Source organism: Squalius cephalus (genome assembly GCF_949319135.1).
Source record: "Squalius cephalus genome assembly, chromosome: 3".
Classification (NCBI taxonomy): Eukaryota; Metazoa; Chordata; class Actinopteri; order Cypriniformes; family Leuciscidae; genus Squalius; species Squalius cephalus.
In genome coordinates, this window is record NC_137124.1 from 11074340 (window position 1) to 11089415 (window position 15076).

Sequence of the window (15076 nt, forward strand, 5' to 3'; positions counted from 1 at the left end):
TCTTGTGTTGCGCTGGCTTCATTGAGGGATTGACTGTGGTGCATGATGCTCAAAGGGTCAAGACTTTTTCATTTTCATAAACAATCTCGCCTTTGATTATGACATATTTGATGAGCTCCTGATGGCCCCCAAACTGGTAAACCAGATGTTCCCACCTGCAACAGAGGGAAAGAGAACTCAAATTATAACAACCCCCTTAACAACTCCCATCAAACACCAGTCATAATCTGAATCTCAATAACTGATTTCATATATTGAACCATTTTTATGCCTTATTCAAACAACTTGTAAACAGTGTTGGGGAAAGTTACCTTTAAAAGTAATGCATTACAATATTGCGTTTCTCACTGAAAAAGTAACTAATTGTGATGCTTAGTTAGTTTTTATGGGAAAGTAATGTGTTGCGTTACTTTTTCTGAGTTCAATAAAATAACAAAAAAGTTCAGTAAATGTAAAGGCCCTTTCACACCAAAAGTGAAATGAGGCAAGAGAAGAAAATTCAACACTTCAGCAATAAAAACCAAAAAATTAAACAAAAGTTTATCTAACACAGACAAATTTCATCTAATGAAAACTTTTGGTACTGCGGCCAAACAAAATCTTACTGAAAGCTCGTCTTTGAAAAGAGACCAAACTTAAGTCTGTGCTCTAACGCATTCAAGATTTATGACAGTTTAAGTTGGAAATTTATTTTTCAGGTCTCAAAATGTGAATGAATGGATTATAAATACAGTGTAAATATAATTTAGTATCATAAAATCCCCTAAAAATACACAATATTATATATTCATATTATTGGGAAAACGAATCTGTAATTTTTGACCGACACTCGAAGAGCACCAGATGGCTAACTTCATTTTCGCTTATTAGTTTGGTTGAATTGGATCATCCGCAGCAAAGACATTGGTTAATAAAGTAAAGTATATTTGTGTTATTTATCATTTAATTACTGCAGGTTTGTGAAGCATTCTAAGTTTACTTTTCAGTTTTTTTTTTTTAATTTTGAGGAGGAATATTCATGTTTACACAGCGCACACAACGCCACCGCACTTACGATTTCTCTTAACATCTGGACAGGAGAGCTGTCAGTTAATAAATGGCAAACAAGTAACTCTGATATTTTAATGTAAATTTGAAAGTAATGTGTTACTTGAACAAAAGTAATCTAATTACATAATTTGCATTACTTGTAGTTAGTTACCCCCAACTTGTGAACATAAGAATTCAGCAGTTGCCCCTGTAGATCTCTAGCTACTGTATGTGTGTGAGCTAACCGTGGCGCATTGATGATCACGAGGTCTCCCTGTTTCCCGATTTCGAGCGACCCGTGCGTCTGCGAACGGTTGAGAGCGTAGGCTGCGTTTATAGTGCTTGCGGCCAACGCTTCTGGCATAGACATCTTCATCATCACACAGGCCAAGTGCATCACCATAGGCTAATGAACAAACAGACAAAATGGAATTATATGGAGTGGCCAGGTCAAATTTCTACTGCCAACATATGTTCATTAATATGATGTTATTAGTGTATTATGGTCACCATTGAGCAACAGTAGGCATTGGGGTTGAAGTCACTGCCCAGGGCCACTATGACTCCAGCATCAAGCATATCTCTCGCGCGTGGTGGAGAAAGCCTTAGACAAACACAAGGAGAATCAAATCCATCATCTCTTATTTTTTATTGCATTGTAGCGTTGCAAATTATTTAATTGCATTGATAATTGATTGGAGAGAAAAGGAAAGGGAAGGTGAGAACATCAACGTCGTGGATATCTACCTTAATATATAGGCAGTGGTGGGTAGGAGGACGGCGGATGTTTTAGCTTTTGCCATGGCAGCGATTCCATCATCTGTCACTTCTTCTAAATGGCTGATGGCTAAAGCGCCAAGTTCTGCCCCAAGCTGTTCGATTGGAAGACAAAGAGGAGACAAAGATTATGTAAGAACAACACCATTTGAACGGTGTATGCATGTATGCAAGAAACTAGAATTGTGTGAGTGTGCAAACATAACATACATGTGCCGAGTTCATGGGATGGAGTTCATCGCCATGAAAGTTGATGTTGAGGCCCATGTCTTTGCCAGCCTGGAGAATGCAACGCGTAGAGTTCAGATCGAACACACCTTTCTCACAAAACACATCAATGTTGTCCACCTGCAGATCACCTGAAGCCATTAGCTTTTTTATCTTGGGCAACTGCACGGCCACAATGTCCTGAGTGGCTTCTTCCATAGTTTTACCTCTGGATACACAAAGAAAATATAAGATATGCAAATTAAGAGGTGTTTACACTGCTGTTCAAAAGTTTGGGGTCGTTAAGATTTTTCAGTGTTTTTGAAAATCTTGATTACCAAGGCTGAATTTATTTGATCAATAAAAATGATAAAATTTATGAAATATCATTACAATTAAAACTGTTTTAAATTCTAATATACTTTTTTTTTATATATATAAAATGTACTCCTGTGATGCAAAGCTGAATTTCCAGCACCATTACTCCAGTCTTCAGTGTCACATGATCCTTCAGAAATCATTCTAATATGCTGATTTGCTGCTTAAGAAATATATATTATTATTGTCAATGTTGAAAACAGTTATGCTGCTTTATATTTTTTGATGAATAGAAAGTTTTAAAGAATAGCAGTTATTTAAAATTGAAATAATTTCTAACAAATGTCTTTACTGTCACTTTTGAGAATTGTCAATATATCTCTGTCTGTCTATCATCTATATATCTGTCTGTCTGTCTGTCTGTCTATCTATCTGTCTGTCTGTCTATCTATCTGTCTGTCTGTCTATCATCTATCTGTCTGTCTGTGTCTATCATCTATCTGTCTGTCTGTCTATCTAACCTTCAAAATTGGATGAATTTTCCTTTTTTAGTTAATATTATTGTGTGTTTATATCTGAAAAAGTGTGTGTCTTATATTAGTTTATTCAGAAACTTTAGGATTGGCAAGAATCAATTTGATGACTACAATAACCTACATGTAAAACATTTATCACAAAAAAACTGCTTAGAACAATTTAGTCTATGATAAAATCTTTTTGTAAGAGTGTGTACTTGGGTACTGCGTGGGCTCCACAGTATGTTGCCGATATCCCGATTGGCAGTGACTTTCTTGCTGAATTGATCACCCTCAGCATCTTGAGTTCGGTGTCCATCTCAAGTCCATATCCACTCTTACACTCCACCAGCGTGGTCCCAGCTCTCATCATGCGCTCCAGACGGCTCTGTAACCCAGCTAATAGATGTTGCTGGGTTGCTGAGCGAGTGTGTGCCACTGTAAAATGAATCCCACCTCCTGCTTCATGCACTTCCATGTATGTGGCACCAGCCAGCTGTACACAGAACATAGATATCTTCTCTGACACCAAGACTTAAAGACATATCCACACAAAATGCAAAGGGAGAGATAGATTGAACTAAATGAAAGCAAACCTTCATGGCAAACTCATGCACTCTGTCTCCAGCCCACACTGGATGTGTGTGTGCATCAACCAGACCTGTAAAATTATGTTAAGATTCATTAATCTTTATATTTAGGATTTTAAAGGATTTGCCAACAGTAGGGGTCCAACTGTTTATTTTGGGTGGAAGATGTAACACTTACCTGGGAGAACACACATTCCAGAAGCATCCAGAACATTGTCAAACTTTGCTCCTTTGAACTGAGACTCAATGATGTCTACTGATCCAACAGCTTTAATTAGTCCATCACTACACACACACATATAGCTCAATGAGGACATACCATTGACTTAATTTTAAACAATATATATAATTATGTCTTTGCTAACATTAGTTAGTAGTCCTATAGATCTTGTTCATTGTTTGTTCATGTTAGTTCAGTGCATTCACAAATGTTAACAAAAATAACTTTGGGTTTTAAAAAGTGTATTAGTAAATGTTAAAGCTACCATTGACTAAGATTAATAAATATTGTAGAAGTGTTTTGTTAGTTCGTGTTAACTAATATAGTTAAAGGTAGCCTACACTATATAGGCTTTTTTGTTCAAAATTAACAAAAATGTAAGTCAACACACAATCAATTCTTCTGTTATTTTTCCCCCTGATTTACTATGGTAAGACTTTTATAAGTGATTATATTTTAGACCTGGCGGGGTGGTTTTCGCGGGAAATTGCGTACATAAGTCAAACGCCCGTACGTGTCTCGTCATCCTAAACAGAAACGTGTTTCCGGCTACTTTGCCGCATATATGGTGTAGGCTCTGGTGTAGGCAAATGAGTGTATGGGTGGCAGTTGTCACAACTAGAGAGAAAGGTTGACATGCCAACACAGGTCCTAATAAAACGAGAATCAAAATGGGCTTTTCAGAGATGGCGAGAACTGAAGGATTTGATCTAGGCCTATTGTAAAAGTGAGGCGGAGATGGCGTTATTACTCGACAACAGGTAAGGCATTTTGTTGAACAGATAAATTCCCACATGAAGCTCTCCAACAGAGTTCACTGTAAAACATTATCTATTAATAATATTCATCCTCACAGTCACGCAGAGCCGACACAACCATAACAATGTTTTTTCCCGCGAAATGCATGAAGCTTTGCTTTTTAACCACTAGAGGTCCAAAAGTTACATGTACTTAAATAATGGTAACAAATGAAAACACTAAAACATTTACTTTAGCTTTACTATGGATCCATTTGACCTTTGTGGACATTTTCTTATTTGTGGACAATTTTTGACTGCTTAAAGTATTTTGAAATAATTAATCTCTCTTTGAGGGAGCCATGCATGAATCCTATATTTTCAATTCAATTCTCAATGCTTTTAATTTTTTTAGTGTTTTATCCTAAACATATATTGACCATACGAAATGGCTTATTGTTTATGTTGTACGGAGACAGTTTTGCAAGCGCTTATTTACATGCTGAGTTTACCACGTGCAATAAATAAGAGACAGACCCATCTGGAATATAAAGAATTCATCTGACTTACTGTCCAATCACCACACTGCCATTCTCAACGACAGCCAGAGTCTGCATCCCATTCCCAGTGAGATACTTTTCACCATTTCTACAAACCAAGACCACTTGGGTTGCATTCTTGACTAAAAGACTGAAACTGCTGGAAGACATTGTAGTTTAACTTTGGTGCAAGTGTTTCAGAGCAGAGCTCAGTGATGAAAGAGTGGGTAAATATTTAGCAAAGCCAAAATTGGGTAACCTGGCCGAAGGTCGCTAAATTTTCAATGGTCAGTGAGCTTAAGCTTCGGTTCCGCCGATTCTGTACAAGGAAAACACGTTATTTTCGTTGTGCTTCTTACTACCTGCACTTCAAAATAATAAATAAGCAATACTGTAAAACATTTTGCGAATGGACATTTTCAGCATACGCAGTTCGGTTGAATGTGAACTATATTGACAAGTTTCAAGCTTACCTTGTTCAGCAAACTTTGTCATTAAACTCGTCCGTCACACGGTCTTTAATCGATTCGCCACTCACAAATCTGCTGAAATTGGAACCTATATTTACAAATAACGATAAAACATGGCGCTCTTTCCCTTGGTTAGGTTCTAAAACCTTCACAATACACCTATCAATAATGTTGTTCAACTCTTTCCTGCGTAATTTCCCAGAACAAACCTGTCTTAACTTGAATATAGCCTACTAGAAACTAGTGGGAACAGATAATGATTTTACTCAGAAAGTGGCCACATAAATATTGAAATGGACTATTACAAACATAATCCATAATTTAAACTCTAAAATAACCTTCCTAATTAAAACTGATCATTTAAAAATAGAGAAATTAAATGAAAAGATTTTTTGATTAGGCTCTTACAGTGAACTTTAGCATTCATGAACCACTTGACTAATACCTATTACCCAGTGAAACATATTCAATGATATTGAAAAAGAAGCAATTAAGGTGGGAAGAGATTCTGTACATCTGCAATCAACTGGATAGTGGGGTTTACCAGACCATATGTGGCATTACATAATATCAGAGAAGAGTCAGACTCAAAAGTTTTTCTTCAGAATTACATGCACTTATGAATTGTTGCATTAAGTACGTAGGGTCAATTTTGTTTCATGTTGACTTCAAAATCAGACAAAAGTGACAAAAACATACAAAAGTGCACAATTTATTTTTCGTGCCACCAATAATTCTTACAGTGAAAAATGTCAAACTAACAATTTTACAAAGAAAAAAGAAACAGCTTTACATAAAACTAACACAAATGGCAAATTAACCAATAAATCTTCCAATCCCATTAGAAAAAGAAATCGATTCACTCTTCATTCTCTCATCTCGCCATCTTCTTCCTCTTCTTCTACACCTCTTATGTACAAAACATTATTACACCTGAAGGAAAAAAACAAAAAAACATTAGTAGTATCATACAAAATATGCACGTCCTTTTATTGCAGAGTCGTAAACGGTGGTGCCGGTATTACATCAGAACCCGGAAGAATAATTCACCACTGGCTATGGGGTTTTTCAATTGAGTAAAAAAAGTCTGGTAAACAACTTGACGATGCTTTGACGACAACGTAAACTGCACACACTCATTTAACACTCAAATACGTTTCATTTTTTAAATAAACATAACAGCTTAATTTCCATTTTCGATATGGATGTGTGTAATTCATGTTGAAGAACAAAACGTCCAAGTATCGTCAAATACTATTTACCACTAGTGTTAATTTCATTAAAAATTTTAATTTCCTTTTTTCCCACGACACCAATGTAATTAAACGATCATAACTGACTAGATCAACGTGCAATATCATTGACCATAAAAGACGAAACTAAGATGTGGTTAAATAAAAACTATGCCAAAATCTTTGTTTTTGTCATAGAAATAAAAAAGGAGACATAATATTACATGCCGTTTTTAACAAGCCTCTACAAGCTTTCATGCTTGTGGTTGCCAGATGTCAAGAGTTTAAATCCCCCAATTAGAGCTTTTCCCTTAAAAGTAAACATTCTCTGCTCTGTGTTTTACCTAATTTTTGCAATCTGGCAACCATGCGTGCAAGCTCTCTACACTGCGGAAGAAGTGCGGATGATCTGAAATTGAAATATTCTGTATAAATGAAACGGTTATTCAGCCAGTCTGTGTTCCTGCGACTAAATCTGCAATCTTTCTTCTCATCCTTCTCCGTGATAAACTAAAAAATCCAGGTTGCTGAATAAATGCACTTACACAGCTTCTGTGTGACAACGCAAAGTTGATTTTCAATCCAAAATCTTACCTGATGAGCACCTCGCCAAGATGACCCGCTAATGCTCCATCCACATACTCTTCTGTGTTGGCCAGCTAGATGCATCAGAGAGACAGAGCTTAATTAACCCATAAAGAGAAAGACTTCTAACAATTAGAGATGCACCGATGTATCGGCTGATTTAAAACCATCGGCTATGAAAAAGGGAGATATATAGATGGCTGATTAATTAACGTTAAGGCACTGAGTTGTATAATCCAACATTTTTCTCTGGGTAAAATAATTAAATGCTTGGCTCAACAATATGGACTATCCGGTGCCAGCGTAAACTATGCTCAGGACAAATGTCAGTGTCTCGATTAGGCCAGCGCTGCATCTTCGCGGAAGTTTATCCGTCGCACACATTTAAGTCTTGCCAATTTATATATTCAAGCGCAAGGAGACAGGAAAGAAATGTGTGAGAAGTTGTGCGTGAACATTCACGTGCGCCCAGAAAGCAGTGTTTTAGACAGCGTGCAAATACTGGCTTGAGTTCCCTTTCACTTCTAATTCATATCAAAATGCCTGTCTTGTATCCTTGTAAACACAGTTGATTATGGCTTAAGTGAATGTAAACAGTTGAGAAATAACACGTGTGTGTATCAGTATATTGGATCCATGCAGCTCTTAAAGTGACAGCAGCCTAATGTTTTGTTTTAATGTTAATCAAACAAAAGACAAAAAAAAAAAATGAAAAGAAAATGCTCACTACTCTTGACTAAATAACTTTTGTAACTTTAAGAATTAATGTATATTTAATTTATACAATGAAGAGTATTTTACATTTTATTACTTTATTTCTGTACTTGAAAACTACTGTTAGACCTAAAAGCAATGTTTATTTCATATGCATCTTTGTTCTGTTTATGCATTTATGTAGGCCTGTTGAACGTTGAAATGGATCCGATCCATGTTCAATTAGGGCTGTGCAATTAATTTAATTTCGATTTCGATTTTGGCTCACAGCGATCACCAAAATAGTACAATCGAGTAAAAGCGATTATTTTGCCATGTTCTGTTTTGCAAGAACACTCTTATTTTGTCTTGTGTTCTGAATGACACGCGAACACGCACTTCCGCCCCTCCCGAAGCCGTAAATTCTCTCAGCTTGAATGTTTAAACTGATAAGACTTAAAGAAGTGAAAATTATCAATTTTAGTTACGATGCAATACTGGCCTGATTGAGCAAGCGACAAGTCCGTCATGTCCCGACTCCTAAACGCGAGAGTGCAGTTTCGACGCTTGCTTTGTCCAACCCATTTTGAGAGACAGAGAGAGAAGACGCAGCACCGCTGAACACTCACGCGGTTTGTGAAATTGCGTCTTTGCGAAAGTTTTAAAATGATAGATTTGATTTTATAATCTGTGTGGATTAATTTAGGCTACTCATACAATCTACTTGCTAAAGTGAATCAATGTTTGTGGGGGAATTTCCCGCATTATAAGTGGTAGACCTGCGGGGAAATTAAAATACTTGAAGTATTATCTGTTTATTTTAACAGTTCAAAAAGTACAATAAATGTTAAAATTTCAATTTAAAAATTGTTGAAAGGTGTATTTTTAATAAATGCAACACGTTCCCAAAGTCATGTGAAATAATCGTGTTACATAATCGTGATTTCAATACTGACCAAAATAAATCCAGATTATGATTTTTTTCCATAATCGAGCAGCCCTATGTTCAATAGAAATTATTGGATGATGCAGCAATAAACTATATCTTAATGCATGAATTTTTGACTTTTGCTAAATCATGATCCAAACACTAATCTATTTTAATGACAAAAGTTCTAATAAGAGAGCAAGTGACAAATACCGGTATCGGCCAATAGTTGTTTGTTAAAATTGGTATCAGCCCCCCCAAAAAACTATCGGTGCATCCCTACTAACTGCTGAACCTCTCTGTCAATATAATAAAATCAGATGTGAGTGGGGATTTCAGTTACACTGGGTATTATGCATGTGGGGCCACGGTGAGAAGTAGTGACAGGTAAAGATATTGTATGATCAAAAGCATCAATGACCAATGCATTTATTAACGGTCTGTTATATTGAGACTTACCTGCATGTTCATGTAGCCGTCCACCGACACCAGGTAGCCCTTGTACTCCATCCCCCACTTCAGCTTCACCATCACAGGCTTTCCTGTGAGACCGTTCAGAAAGGGCTTGGGGTTCAACGGCAAACTCTGCAGAAAAGGCCAAAGTTCAGTGTCAGATATAAAAATCATGTCATTTTGAACCTTCAAATTTCAATGGGAAATATTTCTTAAAATTCCAACCTAAGCCAGGACGAACAGAGCATCATATAAGACTAGGGTAGAATGCTTACAAGGATATCACAAGAACAATTATGATTTTTACTATGTACATTCCTATAACTATCCAATAGAAAATTATTATATAGCAAAAATGCAAGTTGGGTTCTGGTGAAGATTAAAGTTAATATTAGAAATGTATTCTCAAGAGGATAAGAAGGCACAATAAGAACTCCAGTTTAACTAATATGCTTTAAAGTCTTGCAGTATTCTTGAATTATCATAGGCTATCTATGGAGAGCAAACGACTAGGTTGTGACAAGGCAAGTGGAAAATATTGATAATAAGAGATAAATGTTCCAACATTGATAATGACTGAAAACAACGTCCAATCTACGTTCCAGATGCTAACGTAACACGCAACCGCATTGTCCGCTCATTCCTGAATGAAAACCACCTCGCTTCTCGAAACAAAACTTCACATATTGAGCCAAAAGAAAGAGATTCGGGTGTACTTACCATGACTGTACTGCTAAAGTAGTTTTGCAGAAGAAAAAATTGTTTATTCAAATAGCATAAGCTAGTGAAGCACACTCGCACGCCTTGCCGCCGAGAGAGGGAAGGACTGCGAGCGAACTTTGACCGCGCGGCGCGAGAGAAGAGCGCGTTCGCCCACAGCGCCACTCGCAGGACTGGCGTGCAACAACGCCATGGAATCACGTCTGAAATGATATAAAATGCATTACAATTTTGTGTAAGCTAATTGGATACGTTAATTTCTCAGTACTCAGAACACGTTTTTAAAGCTCTTTTAGAAGACTGTGAATCATTTTACCATTTTATTTGATTTACAATGCATTCATTAAGTTTTCAAGCAGAACTCTATATAACTGTTAGATTTGTTTTAAAAAAAACAACAGTAAATTTAAATCACTCAGCAGTGTCCTTTATTTGTACAGCAATTCTGCATCACAAATAAATAAATAAAAGTTGATTTATCTTCTAAAGACTTGTCCAGCTTCTTTTTTTTCTTTCTTTTTGTTTTGTTGCATTTCATTACCATTTATTGAAATGTCATGTAAACTTGGCAGACATGACATGCCAAGAGATTCTTCAGTTGCAACACCAGATATGATTTATCTATCTATCTATCTATCTATCTATCTATCTATCTATCTATCTATCTATCTATCTATCTATCTATCTATCTATCTATCTATCTATCTATCTATCTATCTATCTATGTATATATATATGTGTGTGTGTTGTGTACTTTGTGAATGAATCAAAGCTTAAAAGCTGCCTGAAAGCCAACAGTAGCCTAGCGGATTAGAGCGGAAATCTTTTGCAGATCCGCATTCCAGACAATAATTTTTTTTCAATATTTCAAAAAGTGACCTGTCTTTCATCCTGTATTATACCTTCCTGTTGACCAATCTTAAGGCTTTTCCGCCTTGATCAAATAAATATGCAATCTTTTCTTTTCCTGTCAGCTGATTTCACATGATTTAGATCTCAAAATATCCCTAAGGCTTTGATTTCATGGAATTTCTAACACAATTCGGAACCAATCCGAATGAGATCAAAGAAGTCATCCAGGAATTTTCAGAGAATCAAAAAAGAATCTTTTGATCAACTGAAAAATAGAACAGTATGAAACGGTCTCATCATAGAAAGCTGAATGAAACAGTGTTGTTTATGTGAAACAGTGTTGTTTATGTGAGAATGTTGAATGAAACAGTGTTGTTTATGTGAAACAGTGTTGTTTATGTGAGAATGTTGAATGAAACAGTGTCGTTTATGTGAAACAGTGTTGTTTATGTGAAACAGTGTTGTTTATGTGAGAATGTTGAATGAAACAGTGTCGTTTATGTGAAACAGTGTCGTTTATGTGAAACAGTGTTGTTTATGTGAAACAGTGTTGTTTATGTGAGAATGTTGAATGAAACAGTGTTGTTTATGTGAAACAGTGTTGTTTATGTGAGAATGTTGAATGAAACAGTGTCGTTTATGTGAAACAGTGTTGTTTATGTGAAACAGTGTTGTTTATGTGAGAATGTTGAATGAAACAGTGTTGTTTATGTGAAACAGTGTTGTTTATGTGAAACAGTGTTGTTTATGTGAGAATGTTGAATGAAACAGTGTCGTTTATGTGAAACAGTGTTGTTTATGTGAAACAGTGTTGTTTATGTGAGAATGTTGAATGAAACAGTGTTGTTTATGTGAAACAGTGTTGTTTATGTGAGAATGTTGAATGAAACAGTGTTTTTTTATGTGAAACTGTTGTTTATGTGAGAATGTTGAATGAAACAGTGTTGTTTATGTGAAACAGTGTTGTTTATGTGAAACAGTGTTGTTTATGTGAGAATGTTGAATGAAACAGTGTTGTTTATGTGAAACAGTGTTGTTTATGTGAGAATGTTGAATGAAACAGTGTCGTTTATGTGAAACAGTGTTGTTTATGTGAAACAGTGTTGTTTATGTGAGAATGTTGAATGAAACAGTGTTGTTTATGTGAAACAGTGTTGTTTATGTGAGAATGTTGAATGAAACAGTGTTTTTTTATGTGAAACTGTTGTTTATGTGAGAATGTTGAATGAAACAGTGTTGTTTATGTGAAACAGTGTTGTTTATGTGAGAATGTTGAATGAAACAGTGTCGTTTATGTGAAACAGTGTTGTTTATGTGAGAATGTTGAATGAAACAGTGTCGTTTATGTGAAACAGTGTTGTTTATGTGAGAATGTTGAATGAAACAGTGTTGTTTATGTGAAACAGTGTTGTTTATGTGAAACAGTGTTGTTTATGTGAGAATGTTGAATGAAACAGTGTTGTTTATGTGAAACAGTGTTGTTTATGTGAGAATGTTGAATGAAACAGTGTTGTTTACGTGAAACAGTGTTGTTTACGTGAAACAGTGTTGTTTATGTGAAACAGTGTTGTTTATGTGAGAATGTTGAATGAAACAGTGTTGTTTATGTGAAACAGTGTTGTTTGTGAAACAGTGTTGTTTATGTGAGAATGTTGAATGAAACAGTGTTGTTTATGTGAAACAGTGTTGTTTATGTGAGAATGTTGAATGAAACAGTGTTGTTTACGTGAAACAGTGTTGTTTATGTGAGAATGTTGAATGAAACAGTGTTGTTTACGTGAAACAGTGTTGTTTATGTGAAACAGTGTTGTTTACGTGAAACAGTGTTGTTTATGTGAAACAGTGTTGTTTATGTGAGAATGTTGAATGAAACAGTGTTGTTTATGTGAAACAGTGTTGTTTATGTGAGAATGTTGAATGAAACAGTGTTGTTTATGTGAAACAGTGTTGTTTATGTGAGAATGTTGAATGAAACAGTGTTGTTTATGTGAAACAGTGTTGTTTATGTGAGAATGTTGAATGAAACAGTGTCGTTTATCTGAAACAGTGTTGTTTATGTGAGAATGTTGAATGAAACAGTGTTGTTTATGTGAAACAGTGTTGTTTATGTGAAACAGTGTTGTTTATGTGAAACAGTGTTGTTTATGTGAGAATGTTGAATGAAACAGTGTTGTTTATGTGAAACAGTGTTGTTTATGTGAGAATGTTGAATGAAACAGTGTTGTTTATGTGAAAGTGTTGTTTATGTGAAACAGTGTTGTTTATGTGAGAATGTTGAATGAAACAGTGTTGTTTACGTGAAACAGTGTTGTTTATGTGAAACAGTGTTGTTTATGTGAGAATGTTGAATGAAACAGTGTTGTTTATGTGAAACAGTGTTGTTTATGTGAGAATGTTGAATGAAACAGTGTTGTTTATGTGAAAGTGTTGTTTATGTGAAACAGTGTTGTTTATGTGAGAATGTTGAATGAAACAGTGTCGTTTATGTGAAACAGTGTTGTTTATGTGAGAATGTTGAATGAAACAGTGTTGTTTACGTGAAACAGTGTTGTTTATGTGAAACAGTGTTGTTTATGTGAGAATGTTGAATGAAACCGTGTCGTTTATGTGAAACAGTGTTGTTTATGTGAAACAGTGTTGTTTATGTGAGAATGTTGAATGAAACAGTGTTGTTTACGTGAAACAGTGTTGTTTATTTGAAACAGTGTTGTTTACGTGAAACAGTGTTGTTTATGTGAAACAGTGTTGTTTATGTGAGAATGTTGAATGAAACAGTGTTGTTTATGTGAAACAGTGTCGTTTATGTGAAACAGTGTTGTTTATGTGAGAATGTTGAATGAAACAGTGTCGTTTATGTGAAACAGTGTCGTTTATGTGAAACAGTGTTGTTTATGTGAAACAGTGTTTATGTGAGATTGTTGAATGAAACAGTGTTGTTTATGTGAAACAGTGTTGTTTATGTGAAACAGTGTTGTTTATGTGAAACAGTGTTGTTTATGTGAGAATGTTGAATGAAACAGTGTCGTTTATGTGAAACAGTGTTGTTTATTTGAAACAGTGTTGTTTACGTGAAACAGTGTTGTTTATGTGAAACAGTGTTGTTTATGTGAGAATGTTGAATGAAACAGTGTTGTTTATGTGAAACAGTGTCGTTTATGTGAAACAGTGTTGTTTATGTGAGAATGTTGAATGAAACAGTGTCGTTTATGTGAAACAGTGTCGTTTATGTGAAACAGTGTTGTTTATGTGAAACAGTGTTTATGTGAGATTGTTGAATGAAACAGTGTTGTTTATGTGAAACAGTGTTGTTTATGTGAAACAGTGTTGTTTATGTGAAACAGTGTTGTTTATGTGAGAATGTTGAATGAAACAGTGTCGTTTATGTGAAACAGTGTCGTTTATGTGAAACAGTGTTGTTTATGTGAAACAGTGTTGTTTATGTGAGAATGTTGAATGAAACAGTGTTGTTTATGTGAAACAGTGTCGTTTATGTGAAACAGTGTTGTTTACGTGAAACAGTGTTGTTTATGTGAGAATGTTGAATGAAACTGTTGTTTGTCATCATAGAATGCTGAATGAAAGTGTTTTTTTATATAAAATGCTGAATTACATGTATAATCTTTGTTAATTTACTTTTGCTATAAAAATATTTGAAATGATGACAAAATTTGAATGGTCATTTAAATGTGTATAACCTCTACATATATTTTTCTACAGTGCACAGCTTGCTACAGGCTACTTTCTTATTTCAAAAGTAAATCTGAACATTATATTTAACATCAACTATATTTTATTACATTGATAACAGTGACTTACAGAAGAAGAACCAAGCATTCATCAAAGAGCCAACAATTGTTGTAGTACACAATGCCAAGTTTATTACACAACTAGATTAAGAAGAGAATAAATGTAGTTTCTCTAGTGTGTGTGTGTGTGTGTGTGTGTGTGTGTGTGTGTGTGTGCAAGAGAAAATAATTGTGTAAATGTGAAAATAATTATTTAAAAAAATGACAAAAAAAAACCTTTTGTGTGTGGAAAAAAAGGCACATATGTGTTATGGTTAAGGAGAGACTAAATGTAATAAATGTGTTATAGACAGAATTAGCCTTATTTAATAAGGCAATGGAAAGTGTCTTTGAGTAAGCGAGAGCACATCCCGCAAGAGCTGACGTTGAATGACTCATGCCAGGAATGCTCCATTATATCGAGAA

The 15076-nt window shown here is 35.2% G+C and overlaps 2 protein-coding genes across 2 annotated transcripts; both read right to left on the reverse strand.

The window, feature by feature from the left end:
- Positions 1-37: 37 nt before the first annotated feature.
- amdhd1 (amidohydrolase domain containing 1) lies at positions 38-5592 on the reverse strand. The gene is made up of 10 exons (XM_079867772.1): positions 5406-5592; positions 4964-5251; positions 3615-3721; positions 3443-3507; positions 3065-3342; positions 2017-2242; positions 1777-1901; positions 1540-1633; positions 1275-1435; positions 38-155 (listed from the first exon to the last, which is right to left on the reverse strand). The coding sequence occupies exons 2-10, from the start codon at positions 5101-5103 to the stop codon at positions 50-52; spliced, it is 1302 nt and encodes a 433-aa protein (XP_079723898.1). The 5' UTR covers positions 5104-5251; positions 5406-5592; the 3' UTR covers positions 38-49.
- Positions 5593-6098: 506 nt separating this feature from the next.
- Positions 6099-10202, reverse strand: snrpf (small nuclear ribonucleoprotein polypeptide F). The gene is made up of 4 exons (XM_079867809.1): positions 10014-10202; positions 9300-9425; positions 7229-7293; positions 6099-6335 (listed from the first exon to the last, which is right to left on the reverse strand). Exons 1-4 carry the CDS (start codon positions 10014-10016, stop codon positions 6269-6271), a joined length of 261 nt encoding a protein of 86 aa, XP_079723935.1. The 5' UTR covers positions 10017-10202; the 3' UTR covers positions 6099-6268.
- Positions 10203-15076: the final 4874 nt, after the last annotated feature.

Excerpts from the sequence above, each read along its gene's own strand:
- amdhd1 (XM_079867772.1), bottom strand. The coding sequence starts at position 5,103 with ATGTCTTCCAGCAGTTTCAGTCTTTTAGTCAAGAATGCAACCCAAGTG. Across the intron at positions 2,243-3,064 it reads GGAGCCCACGCAGTACCCAA|AGGTAAAACTATGGAAGAAG; the intron begins GTACACACTCTT and ends TTGTGTATCCAG. Across the intron at positions 1,634-1,776 it reads ACCACTGCCTATATATTAAG|GCTTTCTCCACCACGCGCGA; the intron begins GTAGATATCCAC and ends TGTTTGTCTAAG.
- snrpf (XM_079867809.1), bottom strand. Across the intron at positions 7,294-9,299 it reads ACGGCTACATGAACATGCAG|CTGGCCAACACAGAAGAGTA; the intron begins GTAAGTCTCAAT and ends TGATGCATCTAG. Across the intron at positions 6,336-7,228 it reads CTTGGCGAGGTGCTCATCAG|GTGTAATAATGTTTTGTACA; the intron begins GTAAGATTTTGG and ends TTTTTCCTTCAG.